This window comes from Phytophthora parasitica (assembly GCF_000247585.1).
Source record: "Phytophthora parasitica INRA-310 unplaced genomic scaffold supercont2.41, whole genome shotgun sequence".
Lineage (NCBI taxonomy): Eukaryota > Oomycota > Peronosporomycetes > Peronosporales > Peronosporaceae > Phytophthora > Phytophthora nicotianae.
Window position 1 is genome coordinate 371913 of NW_008649027.1, and position 25302 is coordinate 397214.

Consider the following 25302-nt stretch of genomic DNA (forward strand, 5'->3'; position numbering starts at 1 on the left):
CGAAAGTTTCAATACAACGTTTCTTCTTACGTAAATTAATGTATTACACACAAATTAACGTTACAAACGCTAATTATCGGACGCTTGGACGAGTGGGCATCATTGCTAGCATTCTGCGGTCAAGAAGAGCGGCTACGTAGACAAGCATGAGCAAGATCGCGCAGGCCTCTAAGGTGGCATGGCACGTGGTGGATGCCAAGGGTCAGGTGCTGGGCCGCCTGGCATCGCAGCTGGCGCCCATTCTGCGCGGCAAGCACAAGCCCACGTACGCTCCTAACGTCGACTGCGGCGACTACGTGGTGGTGATTAACGCCAAGGACATTGTGCTCACTGGCAACAAGTGGAACAATAAGTTATATCGCTGGCACACTGGCCACCCGGGTGGCCTCAAGCAGCGCACGGCCAAGGAGTTGTTTGAGCGCAAGCCCGAGGAGGTACTGCGCAAGGCCGTGTATGGTATGCTGCCGCGCAACCGCATGCGCGCGCTGCAGGACAAGAAGCTCAAGATCTTCATGGGCGAGGAACACGACTTTGTCAAGGAAGTGGGCGAGAACCCCGTCATCTACTAAGATATAGAGACAGGAGAGAAGGTGGTGAGGGAGGAATACACGACTGTATTGTGGACCTGCTTGGTATGTGTTTATGCTGCTAATTCTGTGGATGTAGGCACGTTGTCTGTGGTTTCTTGCTGCTGTAGAAGCTCACGTTCTTGCTCTTGTAGCTCAAGTTGTTGTCGAGCTTCTTCTTGTTGGAACTGATGAAGCAGGTCGTCGCGAGTGCTCATGGCCGTGAGTAGACCTTCAATATCGACGAACCCGGACTGCTTCATTGTGAAGTTTGCAGCGATCTGTCATGGAAAACAAGCAGGAAGTACGAGTTAGTGATCATTCTAGATATGGTGCTAGTATTGCGGCTATTACCTCTGCGATAATGTGTGCGGGACATCGTCGCCAAACGTCAGGAAGTGCATCGGGTAGAGATGTCAGAGCTGTCATCGTCTCCACTACAGTGATGAGAGGGACGAGTCCAGAGTTATCGACGGTCTGAGAGGTCAATGCTACATGAAGGCTCTCGCATTGGCGAGGGTTGGGAAGCAGCTCGTGGGATTCTTCAATAATGGGAGGTGTATCCGGAGAAGCTTGAGATAGCAATCGTCTACCTTTATCGACACGCACCAGCGTATCTTCGCGCAACTGCACAGTTGTTGGGAACCTCTCGATGAACTCAGGCTTCCGGCGCAACAAGGAACAAACAATTAGCCTCCGTGAAACAAAACTAACAAACGATAGCGATCACGTACACTGATATCAATAAAGGATGGAAGAGCGACTTCACTCTCGATCGAAGCGCGGATATACTCGATCACTGCTGCCGCAGCGGCCTGCTCTCGAATTCTCCGATTCTCTGAAAAGTCTCGCAAAGTAATCTCGATGGAACGCATTGACCTCGTGATTTCATCACGGGATTTTTCCGTAGCTTCCTGTAGGAATCGTACACGCCTCTCCATCAGATCATGTTCGTACTTGATCCCATTCAACAAGTTCACTTTGCAAAAGTCACCATCTGGAATATCATCACCACCTTCTACAGTCTTTTGAGTTGCATCGTTAGCAATTGGAGCAATTGCTTCCATCCACGAGCCACATCGCTGGAGAACATGCCCATACTCCGCCAATAGCTCAGTCATAGTCAGAGACTCTGCCATTGCATCCTCACTCGTTGCGGCCACGTTAGTTGGAGCCACAACGGCAGGGGCAGGTGCCTTCACTTTCCCCTTCTGAGCAGCTTTCCCTGCTGCGATGGGTGCCGACGGAGTTTCTACCAAGATTTCATTCGCTGGGTCGCGATAAACTCTGCATGCCTGCTCCAAACGTGATTGATAAGTTTGCCAGATCTCGACAATTCCACTTAACTGAGAGCGATCACTACTACTCGCAGCGTAATGTCCATTGACTAGAACTTGAACAGACGTCCGGAAGCGATCACATTCTGCCTGGAGCGCCATTTGATAAATCGCAGCGACTTGTTGGCATGTGTCTTCAGTCCATCCGTCACCAACCATACTACTGAGCCCTTCATCGTTTTCTTCGGTTTTAGTCTCGATGAGAGATACCAGTTCATCTTGAAGGATATCTGCACGAGCGTGAAGCTCTACCTTTGTGGGGTTATCAAAGCGCATCTCATCAACCACCTCGTTAAATAGCCGTTGGAATTCATTAACGATTTCTTGCTTTCGGTCGGGACGGCGAACGAACTCGCAGAATTCACTCGTTATTAGCTGTGCACGTTCGGTCACACAATTTCGCTGCTCTCTTAGTCGCGCAAAACTTGTCTTCATGGTAGTAATATACTCCGCCTCCATTTCATCCCACAATGCCGCAAGCGCTTGGGCAATTGCTGGTACCAACTCTCCAGAGTATTTACTGTTTGGTACAGGACGACTCGATATCTCTTCTTGCATCCAGCTCTTCACAGCGGCCAAAACACCATCGAGGTGACGTTGAGCTTCCTCTAACTTCTGTCGAAGTTCCGCCATCTCCTCTTTCTTTGCCTTTGCTTCCTCCGCTTCAGCTATGGAGGCCTCAGTTTTGATAACAGCTACCTTAGCCTCGTCAAGTTCTGATTCAAAGATGTCCAGACGTCGTTGTCGTTCGTCCTCAGTTGACATATGAATTTGCTCATCTGCCTCATGCTGGAGCTGCTTCGAGTTTACTTCATCTTGTCTCTCTTTCAGTAAATGATCCACAACACTCGAAACAGCTTCATGTACTTCATCTGCTGTCATTTCAGCGTCTGAAGGCTCATGAAGTGTGTTGAATTTCGAGTACCAAGTCTTGTGATCGTGCATGAATCCATCGCTCGCCCAACAGTGAAGTGATAAAAGCTCACTTGAAAACGCGCTTGGGTTGACATGCTGCAGTCGATGCCGTTCAGTTGAATCATCCGGTGGTGGATCAAACACTAAATGACGCTTGTCTCCTGCTACGATATCCTCAACTCGACCCAAGCATCGGTCTAACACCGTGCCAATTGGACAGTCCAAATGGAAAACCAGATCAATCCCAGATTTACCTTGCAGGAATGTCAGAGATAACGGTGGCTTACTGCGACCTGGAGCAATGGCAGATTCAAAATCATACGGAGAAGAAATATCTGCGGGGTCTTTATATCCTGTGAGATGCTCCTCCAAATTCTGGCCGTGTCGAGCTGTTGCAGGCAGATCGTAGACAACCCAGCCAGCTTTACTATTACTGTCTTGTGTAAGCGCTTGAGTTTCAATCTCACTGATAACGTCGATCACTAGGCGGCTGTAAAGCTCCGGGGGAATTTCCTTCCCGTTGGAAAGAAGATCATTCACTTGCTGACCAATCTCACTTAAGTTTTGAACAGCAGTTTGAATGAGTTCATGGACAGACAGCACAACCAGATTATGCGTTTCACCGAGAAGCTTTGCTTGTGTCTCCTTTCCGGCAAAAGGAGGGCCAAAGATCAGAATTCGGAGTTGCTGATGTGATAGCAGTACAGGTCGGTTAGTGCTTGACACAGCACTAATTTCGTCAAACTCGTCTAAAGAACGAGAAATCCACCGCAATGCCTTAATTTCTTCCCCAAGAACAAAGCAGTCCTGTACAATTTCCGTGGCCCCGGGGAAAAGATATCCGTCGTTGCTTGTCTCTATGGGACGCTGCCGATCCAGTGTGGAGTGAAATGACAGGTAACTCGACAGATATTGTTCCAGCTCTTGGCTATCCAGTAACTCAGTTTGACTTGACTCTGCAGAAGCAGCGTACGGAACTGTATTTTCAAGTTTGCAACCGTTCGCAAACTTGACTTTGTACTCATTCCATGTCTCCAAACTTAGGAATACAGCAGGGTCTCTGGAATGCAGCGTTTCCTCCCGTTTCCCAGCGACAAACAACACGAAATCCACCATTTCCTTCATAATAGCGCTTGAAATGAGCTTACTAAGAAAGCCATCTGCAGCTTCAATGGAAACTTGGGCATCGTTTCGTTGCAAAGTCTGCATCTCGCTGTCATCCTCGAATCGAAGGAGTAAGTTGTGATAACAGCTAGTGTCTCGATCAATCACTGTTATGGAGTCCAATTCCTGTTGGTTCGCATACTCTTGATTTCGCATTGATCTGTTTTCACGAGCTATTTCCTTGTAGACGAGAATGTGATCCAGTTCATCTTGTATGTCCTTCTCGCTGTTTGTGTCTCGAAGCACCACATCTTCCAAAATACTCGCTACACGTGCGGTTCCTATTCGAGAGTGAGTACAAACGCATTCTTGAACAAATCGCTTTCTCCTGCGAGACAAATCCCCCTTGCGCCTTTCACGTTGAACTTTTTGTTGCTTGATCACACCCGACGCGCTTTCCATTTCTAGCACGTTTGCATGGTAAAGCTCTGCTTCGTTCATCGGTGATCCGGCCAAATGTGCGGTTGAATACTTATTCTTGTCGGACGATGCATTGAGTGCTGTGGTGAGTGAACGTAGACCATATCCAATCGATTTCCTCGAAGAGACCTTTCTACCTCCAATTCCAGCCTTCAATCCACCTTGTGCCTGTGAAAACATCAATTCTGTAAGCCTTCAAAGTAAACCTAAACGTTAGAGTTCGTGCCGTCATAACCTACATCAAAGTCGTCGAGATCACTTCGCACTTTCCGACGGAGACTGAAGGTAAGATTCTCCTGCAATTACAACCACGTCACACTGTTAGTGACAATTCACGCATACTCTTGCTGGGCTGTACGGACCTCCGCCTCTTCGCGCTTTTTCATCAGTTGGTGAAGAAAAGCAGCTCGCCGCTGCTCGCGTGCACTCTTTTTCTGCAGCGCTAGTCTCCATGCCGGCGAGTCAGTCTCTTCGAGTGCTTCTTTAATGTAGCTGCTGTGAATATAAGCGCGATGCAGTCTCTCCGCCTTCGTAGCCTCCAGGATCTCTCTCTGTTCCGCCATCCTCGCAAAATAAGAACCTCGCTTCTTCGTCTCATTCTCAACCCGGTCTCTACAACAGCAACATCCACGGTCAAATCTCTCATATTTACTGCTATTACGCAAACTGGCACCCACTTTTCTTGTTGCAACGAAATGATTGACCGCACTTGGCGACGAATCGAGTGCTCAAAGAGCTTGTGCGTCTCTGAATCATAGATGGGCTTCGAGAGCTTCATTGGTCTGTTGTGCAGAGGAATGATTCCCGTTCGCTCCAGCGATTTGGTCGAAACGCCCGGAGCTCTGCCCACTCGAGCTGCTGCCATCTTGATCTGGTAGAGTAGATTGGCGGCGGCATCCTTCTTCTCGTTCATGATGGCCACAGCCACATTGGCGTCAAACTTAATGTTGAGATTATGTAGTGTAGGCTCCAGCAAACAGAAGTTGACGACTTTGGCGTCAGCACTGGAGCTGCGCATGAAGTCGGCGAAGTTGTGCTGGTGGTTGAGACGGTGCAGAATCTCGCCTAGCAGGTAGCCGCTGGCAAAGTCGGACTCCACATCTGTCACGTGCATCGATAGCTCCAGCTCATGGTTGAGCCAGCGGAGCAGCAGCTCCGCCATCGTAGCGACCAAGATGTAGCTCAGTACCCCTTGGCGAGCGTCGAGCCGTCGGTGCGAAAGGGCGTCAAAGTTGAAGTTAAGTTGTGTTATGTACACAACAGTCCATGGATTACGGAATGTTGATTGACGTACATCGCGAGCACAGCTCAGAGCTTGTGATTGACACAGCGGCGGAGTAAATGACGGTTGCGACCGCATCACTAACCTCGGTGAAGCGGCGACGCACCGGATGCAGGTAAGCCATGTACAGTGTTGGTCTCGACACCGGGATGTTACCAACGCTCGCCGCTTTACTAGCGAATCTACTCGAGGCGAAGACAGTTTTCAGTGCTGTAACAGCGAACAGTGCAACGCTGGCATCAACTTCTGCAACCCTAACCTTAATCTGCGGATCACCTACGTTTTGCACTCGCCATTCATGGCCCATGATGCGTGCGAATCGGCTCTGGCTATTGAGCGCACAATGCTACATATACCCGTACCGTTGGCATGCGTCGAGCCCAACGTCACCAACGCCATATCGAGGTGACTATCATCGGCAGCGGGAAAATATAGCTTGCAAGGTGAAAGGCAATAATATCCCAGCCTGGTTTACTTCTCCGAAATTATCGAAGGATATTTTTTCGGCCTATCACATGCTAAACCCTGTGCAAATCGATTGTCAGACCATGTTTATGAAGCGCAGAAGCCTAGCTGGCTGCGTCCCAGAATCGCTTTCACTGTCCACCAGGAAGGCAGGCGCTGAGAAAGCCAATCAACTTCTCGCGTAGACACGGGAGCGCACGTGCTGAAGCTGCCGACTATCACCGCCCACATCGTAATTTGCTACATGACTCAAAGATCAGCTTTGCTGCAGCTATAAGCGAAATCCCACACAGCGAGAAAATAGACCGAGGCAAAGATGACAAGCTACGGGGCCCGATTGTCAAAGAAAATGCCGTCGTATACTGGCAGTGTGTCCGAGGAGGACGATCCCAGTCTCTCCGCCGAGGACGAGGAAGTGGACGAGACGTTCGTAGCACTGCAGAAACTACTGAAGGCGCTCAACCGCACCAACCGTGGCAGCGTTAGCAGCAACAACGGAAGCTTCCTAGGAGGAGGTAGCAGTAGCGCCCAAGTTGCTCCCGCCAGTGACAGCTCCAATCAGCAGCAGCGCATGTCCCGTGAGGAGATGCTCGAGACTCGACGACAGGAGCGTGACCGTTTTCGCCGCTCACTCTTCGCCAAGAACATCAACACCCACCGTACGCGTCGTCGCCGCACATGTCCGGCCTACTACTGTTCCGAAGAGGAAGAGGAGGAGGAGACGTCAGTGCCTTCAGTAGAGAGCACCATTTCCAGCAGATTCATGAACGGATCCTTCTCCACTCTCAACGTGCACGTGATCTCGCGCGACCGGTGGTCGACAGAGGACCGTGTTATTGAGCGCCTCCCAATTGTTATGTTGCCGAAGAGCGGCAAGATCTCGATCCCCACCGACAACGAAAAGATCGATGTCGTACAGACGGATGAATATATTGACCTGCGCGAGAAGCTCGTCGAGAATATGCCCCCAGGAGCCTCAACTCTGCACTACCTCACGCCACCGCGCTCTACATGGTACATGCAGATGCATGACTTCGAGGGGCTCAAGTGCTAAACAGACTGCGTGGTTGGTCTGCGCAAGAAGGAGGCCAGACTGATTTTTTGAAGAGAGTCACCTCGTGCTGGCTGGAGAATGAGAGATTTTACAGCGACGAGACTCATGCAGATGGAAGCGAACGAGATGCTTCCTCAACGCCATCCTTGTTGTGGCCCCCTCGGGAGATGCGCTTGTGCCTTCATTAGAAAGGATAATGTATTCTTATTTATCAGGCAGCGAGGGCCGGTGGCAAAGATGGACTCTGCGTGAGCTCACAGTCCACATTGTAGCGAGCAAATAACCATTCAAAAGCAAGATCACTCTAAGCGTTATCCTTGTTGAAATGTACCTAGGTTGGCTATCCTCGACCCAGCAGCACTTGCGGGCAGTCTACTTAACTATTTACAGCTCCTCTTCGCTCGGAATCAACGCGGCACGGTACTTCTCGTACGTGACGAAGAAGACAACGCACCAGGGTGCCTTACGCATCCAGTTAGGGATGAAGCCCTTGTAGAATGCGCTCGCACCACCCTCTTGGAAAGTCTTCCGCACACAGTCCATCATGCCCTTGTAGTGAAGCCCCTTGCCGCTCGCATCTGTCGGCTGGCTCATGAGGCGCGTCTTCACCACGTCGATCCTGTCCACCGCAACAAATACAAGGTCAGATCCAACATTTTCGACCTGCAGTAATTCAAGCCACAAACGTACGGGTTGGACGCGGCAGCACCGGCGAAACCAGCAACGCAACTCGCGCCAGTGTGTGCGAGAACGCCTTCCTTAAGCAGTCCAGACGAAATTAGCAGCTCCTTACTGTGGTCATACGTGCCCAGTTCAGCAGCGTTCACAACGAAGCCGCGCTGAATGTTTGGTGGCATACCACGCAAGAATCCGCGGAAACCCTCCCGCTGGTAGATCATGCTGAACGCGTCACCGACTCCTCGGTACAGCTTGCCCGATCGATCCGCCTGCATCCGAACCTTAATGACATCCACGCTATAACATCAAAAGAATAATTAATTAGTCTAAGCTCCTACAGAATCAAGAGAACGTTATCAACGTACGGGTTGGCGATGCTAATGCCGATGGCGCCGGCGCAACCGCCGGCCAGGAACTTATTAATGAAGGGCACTTCACCATTCGCACCTTGAGCCGAGTTGGCTCCAAAGAAGTTACGCAGCGGTTCGTAGAGCACCATACAGATGCTCGTGTATGAGACTTGACGCAGTAGCGCGGGGGTGGCACCATTCCAGAGCGCACCAGGGCCCTCTTCCTTGATCATCGTCTGTGCAGCGTGGAGCATGCCGTTGTAGTGTACCGCCGGCTTGCTGCCCGCCATGGATCCAGAACGCTGCGCCTGCAATCGCACCTTGGTGATGTCAATGGGCAGAGTGAGCAGCTCGGCGGTAGCCGACGCTGCGCCGCCGGCGAGGAAGCGCGTCCACTGCGGCTCGATCACCGTCTTCACCTTGAGCGGAGCCTCGTCCTTCACGCCTGCTTGAGTAGCCATGTCTAGATTCTAGACTCTAGAACAAGGGTCTGGAAGTGCTACCGGTAGTAGCTCGTAGTGGGACTCGAGAAGGCTGCGAATCGGAGAATGACGTAGACCAACTGAAGTGTCAGGGGCCGTCAACGCCTGCACATCAGGTCTGCTGCTCTTTGACCGTCTTTGCCCGCTGCCAAACCACGAGGTGTTGGCTTGCAAACGCCCAGTTTAACGGCCAAGCACCGGCGGAAGTGCAGCGAAATGGGCTTGGCTTTGTTGCCCGCATCTGCTGCGAAATTTGAATCATGCATCGAGATTCATCGTCTTTGAAAGCTTTGTTTCGCTGCAGGGACTCATCAAACGGAAAACCACCCAGGACCGTTCGGAAGACGAGAGCGTCGCACGAAGCGAAGCTCGTTGTCGTGGACGCTGCGCTGACGTGACGGCCTCGCAAGGCGACGTCTAATAGCATAGCACGCTGCTGTCTAAATGTCCATCCATTCTGCTAGGGTGAAGGCCGCTGGAGCGACTGCCAAGATGGCAATGGAGCATCTGCTATCTGTAAGGCCAAAGGATACGAGTAGTCATCAGCAACAGCTGAACGAGCTGATACTAGTTGCACCATCACTGTGGTGAGCAGATTCTGCCGTGTCACTGGCGAGCGCTGGATCAAAGTTGTGGAAGTTTGCGACGACAATAGCGGCGCTCCTGGTGGCGCTACAACCTTGGAAATCCCTGACCAAACCGGCCTGCTCGAGATGTCGTGTCTTTCCGCCGTTAGAGTACATCGATCTTGTTGCAAGCCTCACCACCGGTCACCTGCACCAACCTCACAAATTCTCGGCGAGCATCGATAGGCAGACACCATGACATTATCACCTTAGTCGAGCGCCACCACTAACGGAGAATACCCGCTGGAGTATCTGCTGTTGCAGCGCAAACAAGTAACCAAGTCTCGATCGGAGAATGTATACAAGATGTCCAACGGAGACTGCAATCTGGATTTTTGTGATTCCTACGTGTCTCGCTTGCCCGTGTGACTCAACAAGCTTGCAATGCTCTCAGCTGAAGAAGAATACCCACATGCATGAGTCATGGTTGGTATTCTTCAGTTTTCTTGACGAGTTAACCTTTTTTAGAAAAGTGCTTTTTACTTGCCCGTTCTCAGCAGAATATTATAAAAAGTGCTTTTTCAAGTGTCCAACTCGCAAAGAGACAGCATTCGCGGCCTCAAAGCTCATCTGTCCGCCTCCATGCGCGTGCAAGCCCTCATCGCGCTATCCACGGCCGTCGCCTCCGCTTCGGCCGCTCGGACAGACCGCTCTCTTGGTGCTTTCGTAGACTGCCCTTCTGTGCGCTCAGACGGATCTCCATGCCTCTGGGCCGGTCAGAACGGAGAGATCGTCGACTCGAAGACCCTACGCGACCTCCTCGTCCAGCGCAACCTCGTGTCATTCAGCGAGCGCGACGGCCTCACCCGCAACCTGCAGGCGCACATGACGTACATCGAGGACGTGCACATGTACGCCAAGAGCGTGGGCCACGAGTTCTCGTACCACATGGGTGTGAACGAACGCCACTTGACGTCGTCCCCCAAGCGTCGCCTCTCTCCTCAGGGGCTTGTGGATCAGGAGGTCAAGTCGGCACACTCACGTCGCCTCAAGGCGGAGGCCAGCGGCAGTACAGCCTCCACCACTAGCACGGTGTCGAGCTCCGGTAGCTCCGAGTACTGGAACTGGTGTGACACAGACAACTCGTTCGGCTACAGTGTGTGCTCCTCCGTCAAGAGTCAGCAAAACTGCGGCAGTTGCTGGGCTTTCGCTGCGGCCGATGCCATTGAGACGGCCGTCGTCATCGCCGAGAACGCGTCAGCGGCTGTGTCGCTCTCTCCGCAGCAATTTCTAACGTGCAGTACGTTGGAGACGACACAGACCTTCGACTACTGCTGGGCTTCAGACAGCGGCGTGGACGGTGCCAGCTGGATGGAGACCGAGATAAAATGGGAATCACAGAATAATGGCTGCAATGGTGGCATGACTCACGGCGCCTTCATTGACGCGGCACAGAATGGGTGGGGGCTTGTGACCGAGCTTACAATGCCGTACGACGACTCCAGCTCGGGTAGCACGTCTTCGAATAATGTGTCATCGACGTGCACTGTGAGTGATAATGAGACGGCTGCCAGTATTACAGGCTGGGAACAGGTTGTGGGCACGGACTGCACGGCTTCGAACAACTGCACGACCTTGCTCCGCACCGCGTTGGAGAAGCAGCCGATTGCTGTGGCAATAAACTCGGAGGACCCTTTTGGTGAATACGCTGGCGGCTTTTACAGCTGTCCAAACGACGGCGATCTGTCTTCGAAGGACGATGTGAATCACGCGCTTGTGCTCGTAGGCTACGGTACTGACGCCTCGGTGGGAGACTACTGGATCCTCAAAAATTCGTATGGCAGCTCATGGGGAGCTAGCGGCTTCATGAAGCTTGTAGCAGACTCCAAGGTGAACTGCGGTCTAAACATTTTCCCCGTCATCCCTACGGGTGCATCGGCCGGAGCTGCGGCAACCACTAGCGTTGATAGTGGCGGGGATAAGGTCTTTGTTGGTCTCAGTCCGACAAATTGGATTGTCGTCGCGGCAGTGACGACGATTTTCACGATTGTGATGACCGCCATTGGCATGATCATCTCACAGCGGAAGCTCAAGTCGATCCGTAAGCAAAACTCTGTCATGTACGCGGGCCGTGCCCCGGTGAACGCACAGCAGACAATGGCGCACTAGGCTCGTTACCCATGGCGTCTGGACGAGCCGAGTAATCTGTCCGCTACGAACACACTAGTTTGACAATTCTGGCCGCCTTTTTGACTCGTGTAGCTTCATATTCATCAGAAACGATACATAAAACAATGTTAGCATTGGGGTAGTTCTGCTGGCGACGGCACTTACTTTACAGCGATGCAATTTCGCCTTGAAAATATGAATCAATCGAAGAAGTCTTGGTTTGCGTTCACTCGCGCGTAGCAGAGCGATAAGCCGACTGAAACATTTATAATACTTCCAGAGGAATTTTTACTGTTCGTGCCGAGCTGAATTCTTGAAATGCTGGCCTTCAGACACCGAAACCCTCTCCTGGCGCCACACAAGCAAGAGATCTGTACAGTGAAATTGTAGGTATAGAAATTCATGCAACACCATCACCTAGCTTTTCTCAACAACACCTGGCCAGCCTTTACAAGTTCACAAGCGACGGACTTTCGTCTCCCACCCACAGTTCGATTTGCCACCACGGACTCAGAGTCAAGCGGGTATGCAGATTCGAGCTATCACTTTCGTTCTCTCAACAGCACTTGTCAATGGTGCTGCCGTTCAGACCACGGGCAGATCACAAGGCACACTCGTAGACTGCCCTACTGTCCGCTCTGCAGAATCGCCATGCCTATGGGCCGGAGAGAATGGCCAAGTCGTTGATTCCCGATCACTACGTGAGCTATTCATTGAGCGCAACTATGTGGCCTACAGCGATAGAGAATCGTACGAACGCAACCTACAGGAGCACATGACGTATATTGAAGGTGAGGGCACTTCTACTCGACTCAGAGGCTCACAATCGATACTAACAGGAGGTTATTCGTGTATGTAGATGTGAACATGTACGCGAAGGAAGTAGGCCACGAGTTCTCGTATCACATGGGCGTGAACGAGCGCCATTTGACCTCATCGTCAAACCGCAAGTTGACACCGGAGCAATTTGTAGACCAGGAATTGATCTCCGCACACTCACGTCGTCTACAGGAAGCAAACACCACCAACAGCAGCACAATTTCAAGTTCAGGGAGCTCAGAATATTGGAACTGGTGCGATAAGGACAACTCGGTGGGCCACAGCGTGTGCTCACCTGTGAAAAGTCAAAAGAGCTGTGGTAGCTGTTGGTCATTCGTAGCAGCAGACGCGATCGAAACCGCCGTGGTCATCGCGGAAAACGCGTCAGCGGCCGTGTCCTTATCGCCGCAGCAGTTCCTTACGTGCAGTACGTTGCAAACTACTCAAACATTTGAGTACTGCTGGGCTTCGGACAGCGGCGTGAATGGTGCCAGCTGGATGCTGACCGAGATCAAGTGGGAATCACAAAACGACGGGTGCAATGGTGGCATGACCCACGGAGCATTCATGGATGCGGCTCAGAATGGCTGGGGACTGGTGACTGAGCTTACAATGCCATACGACGACTCGAATTCTGGAAGCTCTTCGGCAACGAACTCGTCCGCGTCATGCACCGTTAGTGCGGATCAAGCAGCCGCGAGTATTACTGGTTGGGAGCAGATCGTGGGTGGTGACTGCACCGCCTCTAGTAACTGCACTCTATTACTCCGGTCTGCGCTGGAGAAGCAACCGATCGCTGTTGCTATCACGTCAAATGGGGGCTTTGGTGAATACGCTGGGGGGTTCTACAACTGCCCTAACAACGGTGAGATAGCCTCCAAGAACGATCTGAATCACGCTCTGCTGCTGGTGGGATACGGCACCGATTCGACAGTTGGTGATTATTGGATCCTCAAGAACTCGTACGGCAGCTCGTGGGGCGACAGTGGCTTCATGAAACTGGTAGCGGACTCCAATATTAACTGCGGTTTGAACGTCTTCCCCGTTATTCCTACCGGTGCGAAGGCCGGCGCGCAGGCGAGCACGGCTGTTGACAGCGGTGGTGACAAAATCTTCGTGGGTCTCAGCCCAACGGGCTGGATCGGCGTTGCTGCCGCGACCACCATTTTCACGCTGGTTACGACTGCGATCGGTATTGGGGTGTCGCAGCGGAAGCTGAAGGTTATCCGCAAGCAGAACTCTGCCATGTACGCGGCCCAGACTCCCACGAATGCCCAAAATGGGTATTAGGACACAAGCGAAGTTAACCAGTGCATTTTTGGTAATATACCAACATGGGAATATGAGCTCCAGTGTGAAAGCGCAAATGGAATGAACCATGAGCGCCGACTCCTGAAACACCAAAAAGTAAAGGATGTGAAGCGCAATAGAGCAGCGCTTGCACCCTATTTCAATTCCATAATCAGGCTGGTCATAGTGCTTTCATGTGGACGTGGCTGAGAATCCAGACACCGAGTCGCGTGCAACGTTGCAGGCAATCATTTCAACGATGGTCACGCCTGCGGCGTCCCATGGTGCGTGGGATGGTTCAACAAGTACCCCAGTTCGGGGCAGAGCCTCAGCAACGCCAATAATACGCAGGTCAACCGACATCAAGTCACCAAGATGATTTCAACCATGTTGCTTTTGACGGCTGCTCGAGTAAAGTCCATCATTAGCTCGTGGGTAAATTGCCCAATCGGCTGACTCACGACATCTTGAAGTTTGTATGGTCGTACCCTAAATCTGCCGCAATCAAACGCTCAAGGCAACAATCACTTGTTCCCACATCTGCCATTTCCGGCTTCACCTGCGTAGTCCCTAAGTGGTTTTGCCACCTACTATTTGCAACTGAGAAGTCAGTGGACGAACTGAGCAACTGTATATGGTGCCGGCGCCGTGGCTCACGTTGCTCGCGTTGACGGCGGCTGCTGCCGCTCCGTCGATGACTCAGGCGCAAGATCCATCCACCTTCGGTACGCTGCTGAGCTGCGACGACGCACGCTGTCTGTGGGCAGACCGGGATGGTATCGCAGTGCCCTCGGACACGATGGTGACACAGTTTTTGCAAGACGAAGGCATGGACGCAGGCCGGAGCGAGTTTCGGCGCAGAATGGAGGCGCGCGTAGACTACCTCGAACAAGTCCAAAAGCACGCCGCTGACCGGGACTGGGCCTTCTCGTACACTATGGGCGTCAACTCAAGGCATTTGTACCATGATGGTAGTCGGATGTTGTCGCCTGCAGATTTTGTGCAGCAGGAACATCGCGCGGCGCAGCGTCAACAGCAACGCAGACTGACAGAGCAGCGCAGACTCACCAACTCAACTCTCGACGTTCGCGAGACACTAGACTGGTGCTCGACGGACAATCCGCAGAACCAGAGCATCTGCACTGATGTTAAGAGTCAAAACCAATGTGGTAGTTGCTGGGCCTTTGCAGCAGCAGACGCCATCGAAACGGCAGTGGTGGTGAATACAGGAACGTCGCCTCGTTCACTGTCTCCGCAGCAGTTCTTGGAGTGCAGCTCCAGGGAGATGACGGCTACGTTTGACTACTGCTGGGCTGATGAGGGCGTAGATGGATCTTCTTGGTTGCTAACGAAAATGATCTGGGGTTCCAGGAATAATGCGTGTAATGGAGGCATGACCCACGCTGCTTTCGCCGACGCAGCGCAATTGCACTGGTCGTTATTGAGCCAATTGGACCTACCATACAACGAAGAGGACACCTCACAGGCATCCGCTGCTACTCTAGCAAACGCATGTGATAACTCGTCAACGGACAATGCTGCAGCTAGCATTGCTGGTTGGGAGCAAGTCGCGGGACCTTCTTGCGATGAGAGCAGCGACTCGACCGAGTTACTCAAACTGGCATTACAGCAACAGCCTATTTCAGTGGCTATCAACTCTGGTGGCTCTTTTGATGCGTACAAGGGCGGTATTTATACGTGCCCGAACGATGGAGACTTCGCATCAAGCGGAGACATTAACCACGCCATCGTGCTCGTCGGCTATGGCTCGGACGGTACCACAGACTATTGGATTCTCAAGAACTCTTACGGCGCGTCATGGGGAGAGAAAGGTTTTCTTCGGCTCGCAATGGACTCGAAGATTAATTGCGGGCTCAGTGTTTTCGCTGTGATTCCTACCGGAGCAATAGCTGGTGCTGCCCACACGGCCGTAGATGGAGGGGGTGCAGTTGAGTTTGTTGGAATGTCTCCTGATAGCTGGATTGTTTGTGGCATTGCAGTAGCTGTCGTCACGCTCTTCCTCACCGTGATTGGAGTCATCTACGCCAGCCGCCAGCGCAACGCCTTCAAGGAGACGCTGTAAATTATATCAATGTCGTGAATTAGTGCCACGATAGCCAAAAATTCCACAGAAACACCGATGATCAAGACAAGAAATGAAATTGTAAGTCTAAATAACAATAGATCAGTAGCTCACGACACCACATCTATCGGCTCAGTAGAGTGTTTGCTGTTTGATCACCGCTCAGGGTGGTCTACGCATTGTAAAGGCTGAATAGTAGGAAATGTACTTACGAAATACCACAATCTAATTGGCTGCGGATCACATTTTTGATGAAGACGTCTGAGATGCCTCCTTTTGATCGCTATGTCGATGCCCACGGGATGGAAGCGTACGACAACCAGGCTGGCCATGAGTTCGAGGTATCCGAAGTGGTGACGGGGACACCTTCCGACATTTTCGACGCGTGGATTCATGACGTCTGGCTTGCAGGCGGGCACCAAGTGCGCGAAGGTATCGGCCGAGGGTACGTCGGAAGTGTGCGTCGCGTGCCGCTACATGTAGAGGAGGAGATTCTATCGGTGGGAATACCCGAAGATCCCTCCCGAGACCAAAGCTTGAGCCTCAAAATTCCCTCGATCTGCTACCGAGTTCGCAAACCTGGTCCATTCCCTCTGCAAAGCCATCTTGCTATCGTGCGCTTTATCGATGCAGCTACGATCTCAGAGGTGGCAAATATGGCAAGTAAATCTCCAACGACATTCGTGGTATGGACGGTGAAGACAGAAATGTCGAGAGCGTGCGACTGGCTGCATTGCGGTGGTTTAATCCGCCTGATCTTCCGCACAGCGTTGAAGTCATTCCTGCGAACGCTAGCCAAGAAGCAGGCAAACAACTAGCTGAACGGTCTTTTCTATTGGTCAAATATCCGTTAAACAAAATGAGCTCATCTTTTGAATTGACGAGGAGAATGCATCGCAATCACTTGGACCCGACGCGGTACGTGGACACGAAGGCCTTCGAGGATTACCAGCACTATAAAGGCCAGGAGCTGGTGGTGTCCGAATGCGTTGTCGGTTCTCCCTCCGAAGTGTTTGACGCGTGGCTGGAGGAAGTTTGGCTGACTGGGGGCACGGAGCTGCACGAGGGCGTAGGCCGAGGTTATGTCGGCCACGTACGTGGCGCCCCGCTGGGTATTGAAGAGGAAATTATATCGGCAGGGCTACCCATTGACGAGCCTGTGGACAGTGATGGAGGGCGGCCGAGTCTTGCTGCAGCCCGACGTAGTCGTTCCAAGATCCCGTCGATCAGCTACAAGATTAACAAATTCGGGCTGTTCCCGATCCAGGATCACCTCGCGTTCGTGCAGTTCGTGGACGTCGCGGCGTCTCCAGAAAGCACACCGGCGACGCTGGTGATCTGGTCTCTCAAGATGGAACCGTCAACGCTGGGATACCTTCTCTGCTGCGGTGGATTTGCCAAAGTCATCCTGCGTTCGGCGCTGCAAGGCTTCCTCGGCACATTGGCAAGAAACGCTGCTACCAGAGCGGACCGGCACCTGGAATAGAGCTACATGGCGCCATTTTTGACCGGTACATTCAGTTGTTGGTCGTTAAATCTGCTTTGCGTGTAGTAAATCATTCGCTGGCGCCACTCGCGACAAGTGCTACGCATCCAGCTTTCGGTGGATCCAGAAGTAGATAATCTAACTGCCACAGCCGTTGCAAAGATACTTTCTTTTCATTCGCCAAAATCGTCATTATTCGCCTTCTTCAACAACGGATTAACTACCAACCGTTTCTAGTTATCTCACCTTTTCAACCAATCCCAGGTTATTCTTTCCTGTTTGCCAAACAGTGTTTGCATCATGGCGGATCGATACATCGATGTCGCCGGCTTCGAGGCGTACGAGGACAGCGATGGACAGGAGCTGGCACTGAAGCAACTCGTGGATGCTTCAGTTGATGAGGCTTTCGACGCGTGGCTGCGAATGGAGTGGGTTGGCCGCGGCTCGACGCTGAAGCCTGGCGAAGGTCGCGGACTAGTCGGTCACCGCCGTCTCGTTTCGTTGGGTGTCGAGGAACACATCCTCTCGGCCGGGCCACCGGACAACTCAGATCGAATCCCCACGGTGCGCTACAGCATTAAGAAGAGTGGTCCGCTGTTGTTAAGCGACCATGTGGCTCTCGTACAGTTCGTCGCGGACAGCACGGCGCCCCCCTCGCATCCCAAGACCCTCATTCTCTGGAACTCCAAGCTCACGCCATCCACAATTGGCAGCGTGCTGCTCTGCGGTGGATCCATCTCCCGCCTCGTGCTGAGGACGGTGTTGTCAAGTTCACTGAGCGAGATTGCGGCGTCGTTCCAGAAGAAATAGCTGTCTACACGTGAAATATGAAAGTCATATACAACAGAGTTTTGAGCTGGAATAAAGACCTTAGCGACGTTATTTGTTCGAATGAGCATCCGACGGGAGTACTTACTTACTTACTACTTGCTCAGGGTGTACTAGTCGAGCCATACAGGCATCAGAAGTGGGGGATTTATAATATAGATAAATGGAGCATCAACTTAGTGCCAAATAGCAGGCACGGCCTTTTCGATGATGGAGTTCGACAGTGCTCGCACATCTTGATCACGAGACCCCTCGAATGCACGTAGTCGGTTGAGACCGTCGTGCTGTAGAAGAGAGTTGCAAAACACCGTGAGTTTGTTCATGTCACGGTGATCCACCGACAGGTAGAAGCTCAGCACATCGTTCAGGACCCTCAATGCGCGCTTCACTTCATGGAGTTCCGGGACAGCAGCCTCGCTCTTGCTCTTCGTAATGGCGGCATTATCCACAAATGGTGTTGAAGATGTCGGAGACTGGGCTCGAGCGAGGACCGTTAATTCCTCGACACAGTCCGCTGGGTGCTCCTGCAGCATCCTCAGCCGATCGTCACTCAGATCCAGTGTGCTGTTTGAGAGCCGTCGGATGTTGGCTGAAGTAGAATTGGGATTGCCAGATATCGCCGCCGCCTGAGCTTCCTCGTTCGCCTTGACTGTGCCAGCGATCTCCTCCTCGAGCTTCCGGAGCTGCACTCGACGACGCAGCATGTTGGCTCGCTGGATGTTGGCTTGCTTGAGTGCGTCGCTTTCACTCTTGCGGCGACGGGCGTTACGGTCCTGCTGAGCGACCTGAGCTGCCTCGCTGATAATGTCTAGGGACGATGACGCGCTGACCGGAGGTGGTCGCACTTGAGTATGTCGTCGTTGCAGCCTGCTGTAACCCAGTCCGTCGTCGTCGCTGGAGCCGGACTCGATGTCCCAGGAGCCGAGCGACTTGTGCTTGCGCAGCAACTCGTGCGCTTTTTGGTTCTGCAAGTTGCGCTCCGAGGAGGCGTGTACCATTGCCGCGTACTGCTTGTCAAGGTGCTTCTCGTACTCGGGCGCTACCACAAAGTAGGACAGTAGCGCGACAGCGATAACCACGGCGCTTAACACCAGCACCACGAGTTGAGCCTCTGTATATCCGGAGGCGATCGCCATTATTGTAGATAGCCCCCGTTCTATCATGTCAACCAAAGAGAGGCGTTGTAGACTCGAAGACCTTCCCGTTCTTGATTAATTGACAACTGAGTGATCTACCTCCGTCCGTGGCAGCCACCCCTGAGTCACTACGCTTTTTGTCTTATTCGTGTGAGTCGGTGAGTCGGTTAGTAGCAGTCGAGACGACGTAAGGAATGCTCCCTTGGTATTCCCTCGCCTTTCCGTTGGATATTCTTTCTGTTTTTCGAGCGGCGGTCTTGGCCGGCTGGTATACTATTGCAAGAGACTCTAGTAGAGAGCGACAGACAAGTGTGCGGTGCGCTGTTCAGCGAGCCGCTTGGCTTTCGTTGCAGGAGGAAGGCGTTCTGACGAGTCGGAGGCCTCAAGGATGGCAGTCCGGTAGTTATTGCTGACCTAAAATGGAAGCTTTCGCCTCCTCTGCCCTATTCATTTGTAATCGTGCGGAAATATCCAAGCTTTAACGACATCAAGGCGGAGAAGTCGGCTTAACTTAGGTCATTCATCTCGCGCGTAAGTGCTTTAGCTTCGCGACTTGGACGGAGGAGATCTGCGATCTTATCGCGGCGGGCAGAGATTAATAACGTGAGCAATGTCGACAGGGGTGTTGACACCCTGGTAGGACATTTCGAAACGCTTCAACGCGCACACGCAACATGCACGCCAACCGCGCCAATCTCGTCTAGTGTCATGGCCATTATGACGGTCCGTCATTCGAAGGATCGTGCATCCGTTTTGCCTGCAAGTGTTCTTCACTTGTGACCGTGAATCGGCTTGAATTCGACAGCTCCAAGACTGTTTGTTACTGTTCTACGTGGTGAGGGTTCTAGCTAGAACGTGTTGAAGGATTTTAATCTCAGGCTCCTCTTGTTTTACAGGTTTCAATTGGATCCCACATCTCGGGTTTATAAAGGTTTATGCTTGTAGCACACGTCGTGCTGCACGACTGTATTCTCGTGATGACTCGCGAAGACGTATTGTACTCGAGTGGGCGAAATCATTGCGAGGTTAGTGTTGTCGCAACAATGAGGTCGCGAATAGTTACGGAAAACAGGTGCAGCAAACAACAGCCACGCTAGAGAACCACATAGAAGGAAGCGCTCAGCTCTGAGGCATACTCTGGCGCTGCACTTGGCCATTCCGAGCCGTTTGAGGTCATGAAACCAGGGCCAGCACGGTTTTTTATCTGGCTGTTCCTTTCGCTGACGTTGTCCAGTACGCGTGGTACCGCCATTGTCGATGCATCCGTTGAAGAGGGTAGCACAGAGACGACAAATTCACCGGGCTCGGCCCACCGCTGAAAGCCACGACCCACAACGTGCGGTTCGTAGTAGCTCCAATCCTCAGGAGTCAAAACGAATTCGACATCTTGGCTGGCTCCCGGTGCCAGCTCGTCCAGTTTCTTGAACGCCTTGAGTAATTTGGTTTCTGGTACGGACGCGCGCCGGAACTTCTGGGATACAAACACTAGCACGACCTCCTTGCCCGGACGAGTGCCACGATTCGTCACTGTGACTGCTGCTTTCAACGCTCCTCTTGTGGCATGAACGTGGGTAGAATTGAGTCGTAATGTCGAGTACTCGAATCTCGTGTAGCTGAGCCCGTGGCCAAATTGCCACAGCACAGGACACTCGTCAAACGGCTGGCAACGCGTGTTCACACGGTGAAAATACGGCAGTAGCTGGGTACTACGGGCCGGATAGGTAATAGGCAACCGGGCTGACGGGTTCACATCCCCAAAAATTACGTCTACTAGTGCTTGCCCGCCCTGTTCGCAAGGCAGCATGCTCAAGATAACAGCGTCGGCATGGTTATGGGCCCCCTCAAGCAAGCGGGGGCGACCAGAAATCAGTACGAGCACCACCTTGGTCGAGTTGAGTTTAGTGAGCTCTTCAAGATACCGCAACTGTCCAGCAGGTAAAGCCATACTCCCGAGCAAGTCACCAGTCTTCTCCGCATAGTTTGGTTCACCCAATACAACTAGGGTATACTCACTTTTAGCAGCAAGCTGAAGTCCCCGTTGAAAGTCGTGGGGGTTCACGTTGCCATCAATACCAACCACTTCGAGATGGTCTACCTTCATATGCCCACCGGCAGAAGCTGCCTTAGCCTGTATGGCTTCCTTGAAAGTCAAACCATTGGGAAAAATTGTCGAGTCGCTGGATCCCTGCCAGAACACGGACCATCCTCCACATTGGAAGCCCTTGTTGTCCGAAACAGGACCGGTGACAAAAATATTGTTCGCTTCCGTCAGGTCAATAGGCAAAGCGCTGTTGTGGTTCTCGAGGAGAATAGCTGACTCCTGAGCCAACTTTAATGCGTCTGCTTGGTCGGCAGTATTGCCAACGGTGGACGCAGTACTCATCCAGTCTCGTTCAAAGTTATCGTAATAGTCTGGCTCAAGCAGTCCGAGGTCCCGTTTGGTTTCCAAAATGCGCCGCACAGATTCATCAAGTCGGCTCTCTGGAATAAGCCCCTTCTCGAATAATGACTCAATCGTGTCACCGAAAGCCTGCAAGTCTGGTGACATATTCATATCGAGAGAGGTTTCTTGCAGGGTCACGCGAACAGCCTCAGCCACGCTGGGCACTAAATGGTGTTCCGAATACATTCGATCCACTTCGCTATAGTCCGAGACCAACAACCCCGAGAAGTTCATATCATGCCGCAACAAGTCAACCAATAGCTTTTTACTGGCAATCACGGGGACGCCATTCACTGACACGTAGCTCTCCATTGCGGTACGAACACCAGCGCGGACTGCAGCTAGGAATGACGGTGCGTAGTAGTTAACAAGCTCCCAGTCCGTAATGACATTGTCCGCACGGTCAAGACCCTCACGAACGTTCGAGTATCCTATAAAGTGCTTCATACAGGCTGCCACTTTGCCCGAACTCTGGAGTCCTTCGATCAGTGCCGCTCCCATGACGGACGATACCAAAGGGTCTTCCCCGAACGACTCGTAGACTCTGGACCATTTCGGTTGCACTGCGATGCCAAGCACCGGACTGAAGATCCATGGAATACCAGCACTCAGTGTGTCCTTAGCAGCCACAGCACCCATTTTGTACACGAGCTCGGGGTTGAATGAGGCAGCAGCACTGATAGGCTGACCAAATAACGTAGCACCCTGTACGTAGGTAGCGCCATGGATGGTGTCAACTCCATACAGCATGGGCACAGCAGCGCCCTCCTCCTTGTAGATATGGTGGATCTGGTGTATCACCTCTCGCCATTCGCTGGCGCTCCAGCCCGTACGTCCACCCACGGGCCCGCCAGCAAATGGACTGTTGAGGATCGAGCCGACACCCATACGAGCATACCGAGCCACTACGTCACGCTTCAGAGCCTTCTTCGGGTCCCTCTCGTCCCCGTCCATCATGGAATAAATATCCATCTGCGTCATCTGCGCCGCCTTTTGGTGGATCGTCATGTTGGCCAGCAGAGCATCGATATCAACGCCACTGGAGGTGATTGAAGGCTCCACAGAGCTTCGGAGATCCGCAAAAACGGTGGTGTTCGGATCGTACACACGCTCATGAGCAGCAGGCGATGCAGTAGCGGCGAGAGCGAGCCACGATGCGCTATTGCACACCCAGCAGAGTAATCCCAGCACCAGATCCACGTTCATTTTCTGAGCAGCCTGTCACTTGGCTCAATCGTACTTAAACAAGATTTAAACTGTTTGCGCAAATTTTGCAGAGCTTGTTGATCTGAGCCACCAAGAGCTTCAGACGCCACATTCGAGTTTCGTCACGATGCTGCGGAGGTCTGTGCTACCGATGGCGCGTCGCGCCTTCCCGCGGTCTACGGCCGGCCTTGCGTCGACCAGCGCTACCCCCAAGTACTTCTCACGTGCCTTCAGCGTTGCGGAGCAGAGTCAACGCCACGTAATCGCCGCGCTGGTGGTCAACCAACCTGGTTGTCTGGCAGAGATCGCCAACCTCTTCGCTGCTCGAGGTGTTTATTACAATGCAAATATTTCTGCTTATCGTGAAGGTTCTAAGTGTGTTGTGGTTTAGGATACAACATTGACAGTCTCGTGGTTGGTCGCACGGAAGTCGAGGAGCTCTCCCGCATGACGGTGGTCGTCAACGGCACTGCTCAGAGCGTTGTGAACGTACGTGCAGTAGTTACAGAGATGGAAGGAAATATGGCTGACATTTTTCTTAAATTTTTCTTATTGCAGATGAAGAAGCAGCTCGAGGATGTCGTGTACGTGGCTGTGGTCAACATCCTCAGCAGCGGCAAGAACGCCCAGAAGAACTACGTTGAGCGCGACCTGATGCTGGCCAAGGTGTCCACGGCCGGTACGTTTTAACGTCGATGACATTACCTGATACCCCATCGCCACCGGAATCTACTTGTACATGGACCTAACGGATGTGTTACTCCGTACAGAGGCCGGATCTCGCGCTGAGGTGGTGGAGCTTGCCAACCTGTTCGACGCCAAGGTGATCGACGTGCGACCGCACCAGGTCATGGTGCAGCTGGCTGGCACTCCTGGCCGCATTGAGGCGTTTTTGGACCTGCTGAAGCCGCTGGGCATTACTGAGATCCACCGCAGCGGAGTCATTGCCATGGCTCGCAGCACCAGTGTGACCGACAACCTTGGCGATCTTTCGACGTTTGAGGGCGCCACGCGCACGCTTTTGGACGAGGCAGACGACGTAGAGATCGACGTCTCTCGCCTTCCTCCTGGATAGAGGGTTCAAGAGGATACCGATAGCGTTTACGGTCTCGCGATCACGAGGACTGCATTCTGGGTAGCAGGCGAGTTGACAAGCAGTGGGGTAAGCATGCTAGCAATAATTGTGTCCACCAAATTGGTCAGCTACTCGTAATCAAATCAAATTGCTACATGAAAGAACTGTTGTAAAATGCGTGAAGGCGGCCCATGTTTTTATACGGGTTAGGTTAGAGCCCATACTGAAACAAGTAAAGTCGCAAACATGTTTAAACCATGGTGGAAACACGGATCCATGTTTTTTTTTTATTTTTGGGACGGGTGTCATGGCTCACAAATCCGTTGCAAATCACATGGGCTAAGTAAGGTAACTCGCAGCTAGCAATTGTTGCTTTACAGGCACTAAAAGCCCTTAAAGCACCAACTCAACGCATAACAGTGAAGTATAGACCTAAGAAAGGCTCTGGGGCTAAGTCTCCGGGTAGCCCAAGACTCTCAAACGCCACTAGTGTCGATTCCATTTGAGCGCTTTACGAGAGATTTGAACGTTGGACCCCCTTTTTTTCTCGAAATCATCTCTATATTATCGGTTTTGGTTTTGCGAAAAGCAAACTAATCCAATTACCCATAAATTAAATTTATTTTTATTGATCTTTAGTAAATTTGAATTTTCGCAAACTCAAAAATTATTGACAATTATTGTTTATAAGTGGTGTCATTAATTTGGTGATCATAAACGAGGATTTCTAAATAGTATCGTCATCCGCACTGAACTATTACACAGGGAAGTTGGGCTGATCATTCGCCGTCTGAGATTGTGTGAGCCTTTTCGGGGAAAGGATAACCACACCGGATGTCTGTAGCAAAATCTGTGTGTCCGGGACCAAAACATGTAAAGGTGTAAAGACATTTAAGTGTCTCAGAATGCAAATATAAGCCAGGTCACAAAATTTGAGTGGAGAGGGCAGTCTGCAAAAAGCAGCGCTCTGGTTGCCTCGTCTGCAAGGCGGTATCAGCTCAGTGAGCTCACTGCTGCACTGATGGTACGTATGCTCGCTTCCGTCTACATGTAGCTGACGTTATTATAGTCTTACGAAGGTACTACTGTATGTTGTTTCCCGTGCTGTGTCAGGCGTTGTCAGAAAGACTTAATTGCTCCCCAAGTCATTCAATGGGTGAAAAACGAAAGCGTCTAACTTCTACTGCTGATGAGCCCGACGAAAACTCTGTTGGTCAGTCAGGATTCATAAAGGAAAAACGCGTTCATAAGCGATCAATGCCCAACGACCAAATTGGAGCATCAAAAAAGCTAAAGGTGTCGGATGACATTAACATACCGTGTGGCACCAGCCCTGAGATGCCTGGAATGATGGCAGGTGGAAATGACAGCGACAATTCCTACGAGCGCGAGCTTTCGGACATTATGGAGTACCTTGATAGTGGTAAAAGGGGTATTCACCCTCCATTTTCTGCATGTACTTTGCAAATTAGGACAACGTCTGGTATT

At 51.9% G+C, this 25302-nt stretch overlaps 12 protein-coding genes across 17 annotated transcripts; 8 read left to right on the plus strand and 4 right to left on the minus strand.

Moving 5' to 3' along the window:
• The first annotated feature begins 43 nt into the window (after nucleotides 1-43).
• On the plus strand, nucleotides 44-1261 carry PPTG_14791. Of its 2 annotated transcripts, XM_008911344.1 has the most exons (2): nucleotides 44-593; nucleotides 667-1261. In XM_008911344.1, the coding sequence occupies exon 1, from the start codon at nucleotides 147-149 to the stop codon at nucleotides 567-569; it is 423 nt and encodes a 140-aa protein (XP_008909592.1). In that variant the 5' UTR covers nucleotides 44-146; the 3' UTR covers nucleotides 570-593; nucleotides 667-1261. The 2 variants fall into 2 exon arrangements, with proteins under 2 accessions (XP_008909592.1, XP_008909591.1); XM_008911343.1 differs by having other exon boundaries at nucleotides 44-1261.
• Nucleotides 592-5893, minus strand: PPTG_14792. 2 transcript variants are annotated; one of them, XM_008911345.1, is made up of 6 exons: nucleotides 5080-5893; nucleotides 4765-5014; nucleotides 4642-4698; nucleotides 1301-4570; nucleotides 921-1229; nucleotides 592-847 (listed from the first exon to the last, which is right to left on the minus strand). In XM_008911345.1, the coding sequence occupies exons 1-6, from the start codon at nucleotides 5760-5762 to the stop codon at nucleotides 641-643; spliced, it is 4776 nt and encodes a 1591-aa protein (XP_008909593.1). In that variant the 5' UTR covers nucleotides 5763-5893; the 3' UTR covers nucleotides 592-640. The 2 variants fall into 2 exon arrangements, with proteins under 2 accessions (XP_008909593.1, XP_008909594.1); XM_008911346.1 differs by having other exon boundaries at nucleotides 921-4570.
• Nucleotides 5894-6275: 382 nt separating this feature from the next.
• On the plus strand, nucleotides 6276-7729 carry PPTG_14793 (hypothetical protein). Its single transcript, XM_008911347.1, has one exon. The coding sequence runs from the start codon at nucleotides 6466-6468 to the stop codon at nucleotides 7201-7203; it is 738 nt and encodes a 245-aa protein (XP_008909595.1). The 5' UTR covers nucleotides 6276-6465; the 3' UTR covers nucleotides 7204-7729.
• On the minus strand, nucleotides 7472-11756 carry PPTG_14794. 2 transcript variants are annotated; one of them, XM_008911349.1, is made up of 5 exons: nucleotides 11614-11756; nucleotides 9316-11541; nucleotides 8247-9227; nucleotides 7894-8178; nucleotides 7503-7822 (listed from the first exon to the last, which is right to left on the minus strand). In XM_008911349.1, the coding sequence occupies exons 3-5, from the start codon at nucleotides 8690-8692 to the stop codon at nucleotides 7588-7590; spliced, it is 966 nt and encodes a 321-aa protein (XP_008909597.1). In that variant the 5' UTR covers nucleotides 8693-9227; nucleotides 9316-11541; nucleotides 11614-11756; the 3' UTR covers nucleotides 7503-7587. The 2 variants fall into 2 exon arrangements, with proteins under 2 accessions (XP_008909596.1, XP_008909597.1); XM_008911348.1 differs by having other exon boundaries at nucleotides 7472-7822; nucleotides 8247-11541.
• On the plus strand, nucleotides 8902-11733 carry PPTG_14795 (hypothetical protein). Its single transcript, XM_008911350.1, has one exon. It carries the CDS (start codon nucleotides 9922-9924, stop codon nucleotides 11446-11448), a length of 1527 nt encoding a protein of 508 aa, XP_008909598.1. The 5' UTR covers nucleotides 8902-9921; the 3' UTR covers nucleotides 11449-11733.
• A 37-nt stretch (nucleotides 11757-11793) lies between the features above and the next one.
• PPTG_14796 lies at nucleotides 11794-13814 on the plus strand. Of its 2 annotated transcripts, XM_008911352.1 has the most exons (3): nucleotides 11794-11834; nucleotides 11894-12239; nucleotides 12308-13814. In XM_008911352.1, exons 2-3 carry the CDS (start codon nucleotides 11975-11977, stop codon nucleotides 13555-13557), a joined length of 1515 nt encoding a protein of 504 aa, XP_008909600.1. In that variant the 5' UTR covers nucleotides 11794-11834; nucleotides 11894-11974; the 3' UTR covers nucleotides 13558-13814. The 2 variants fall into 2 exon arrangements, with proteins under 2 accessions (XP_008909600.1, XP_008909599.1); XM_008911351.1 differs by having other exon boundaries at nucleotides 11794-12239.
• Nucleotides 13815-13961: 147 nt separating this feature from the next.
• On the plus strand, nucleotides 13962-15763 carry PPTG_14797 (hypothetical protein). Its single transcript, XM_008911353.1, has one exon. It carries the CDS (start codon nucleotides 14192-14194, stop codon nucleotides 15638-15640), a length of 1449 nt encoding a protein of 482 aa, XP_008909601.1. The 5' UTR covers nucleotides 13962-14191; the 3' UTR covers nucleotides 15641-15763.
• A 565-nt stretch (nucleotides 15764-16328) lies between these two features.
• On the plus strand, nucleotides 16329-17126 carry PPTG_14798 (hypothetical protein; the record flags this gene model as incomplete). Its single annotated transcript, XM_008911354.1, has 1 exon — nucleotides 16329-17126. The coding sequence occupies one exon, from the start codon at nucleotides 16329-16331 to the stop codon at nucleotides 17124-17126; it is 798 nt and encodes a 265-aa protein (XP_008909602.1).
• Nucleotides 17127-17426: 300 nt separating this feature from the next.
• On the plus strand, nucleotides 17427-17936 carry PPTG_14799 (hypothetical protein; the record flags this gene model as incomplete). Its single annotated transcript, XM_008911355.1, has 1 exon — nucleotides 17427-17936. The coding sequence occupies one exon, from the start codon at nucleotides 17427-17429 to the stop codon at nucleotides 17934-17936; it is 510 nt and encodes a 169-aa protein (XP_008909603.1).
• A 194-nt stretch (nucleotides 17937-18130) lies between these two features.
• On the minus strand, nucleotides 18131-19090 carry PPTG_14800 (hypothetical protein; the record flags this gene model as incomplete). The annotated part of the gene is made up of 1 exon (XM_008911356.1): nucleotides 18131-19090. One exon carries the CDS (start codon nucleotides 19088-19090, stop codon nucleotides 18131-18133), a length of 960 nt encoding a protein of 319 aa, XP_008909604.1.
• Nucleotides 19091-20183: 1093 nt separating this feature from the next.
• PPTG_14801 (hypothetical protein) lies at nucleotides 20184-22739 on the minus strand (the record flags this gene model as incomplete). The annotated part of the gene is made up of 1 exon (XM_008911357.1): nucleotides 20184-22739. The coding sequence occupies one exon, from the start codon at nucleotides 22737-22739 to the stop codon at nucleotides 20184-20186; it is 2556 nt and encodes an 851-aa protein (XP_008909605.1).
• A 29-nt stretch (nucleotides 22740-22768) lies between these two features.
• Nucleotides 22769-23991, plus strand: PPTG_14802. Of its 2 annotated transcripts, XM_008911359.1 has the most exons (4): nucleotides 22769-23068; nucleotides 23131-23228; nucleotides 23298-23418; nucleotides 23510-23991. In XM_008911359.1, the coding sequence occupies exons 1-4, from the start codon at nucleotides 22867-22869 to the stop codon at nucleotides 23812-23814; spliced, it is 726 nt and encodes a 241-aa protein (XP_008909607.1). In that variant the 5' UTR covers nucleotides 22769-22866; the 3' UTR covers nucleotides 23815-23991. The 2 variants fall into 2 exon arrangements, with proteins under 2 accessions (XP_008909607.1, XP_008909606.1); XM_008911358.1 differs by having other exon boundaries at nucleotides 23131-23418.
• Nucleotides 23992-25302: the final 1311 nt, after the last annotated feature.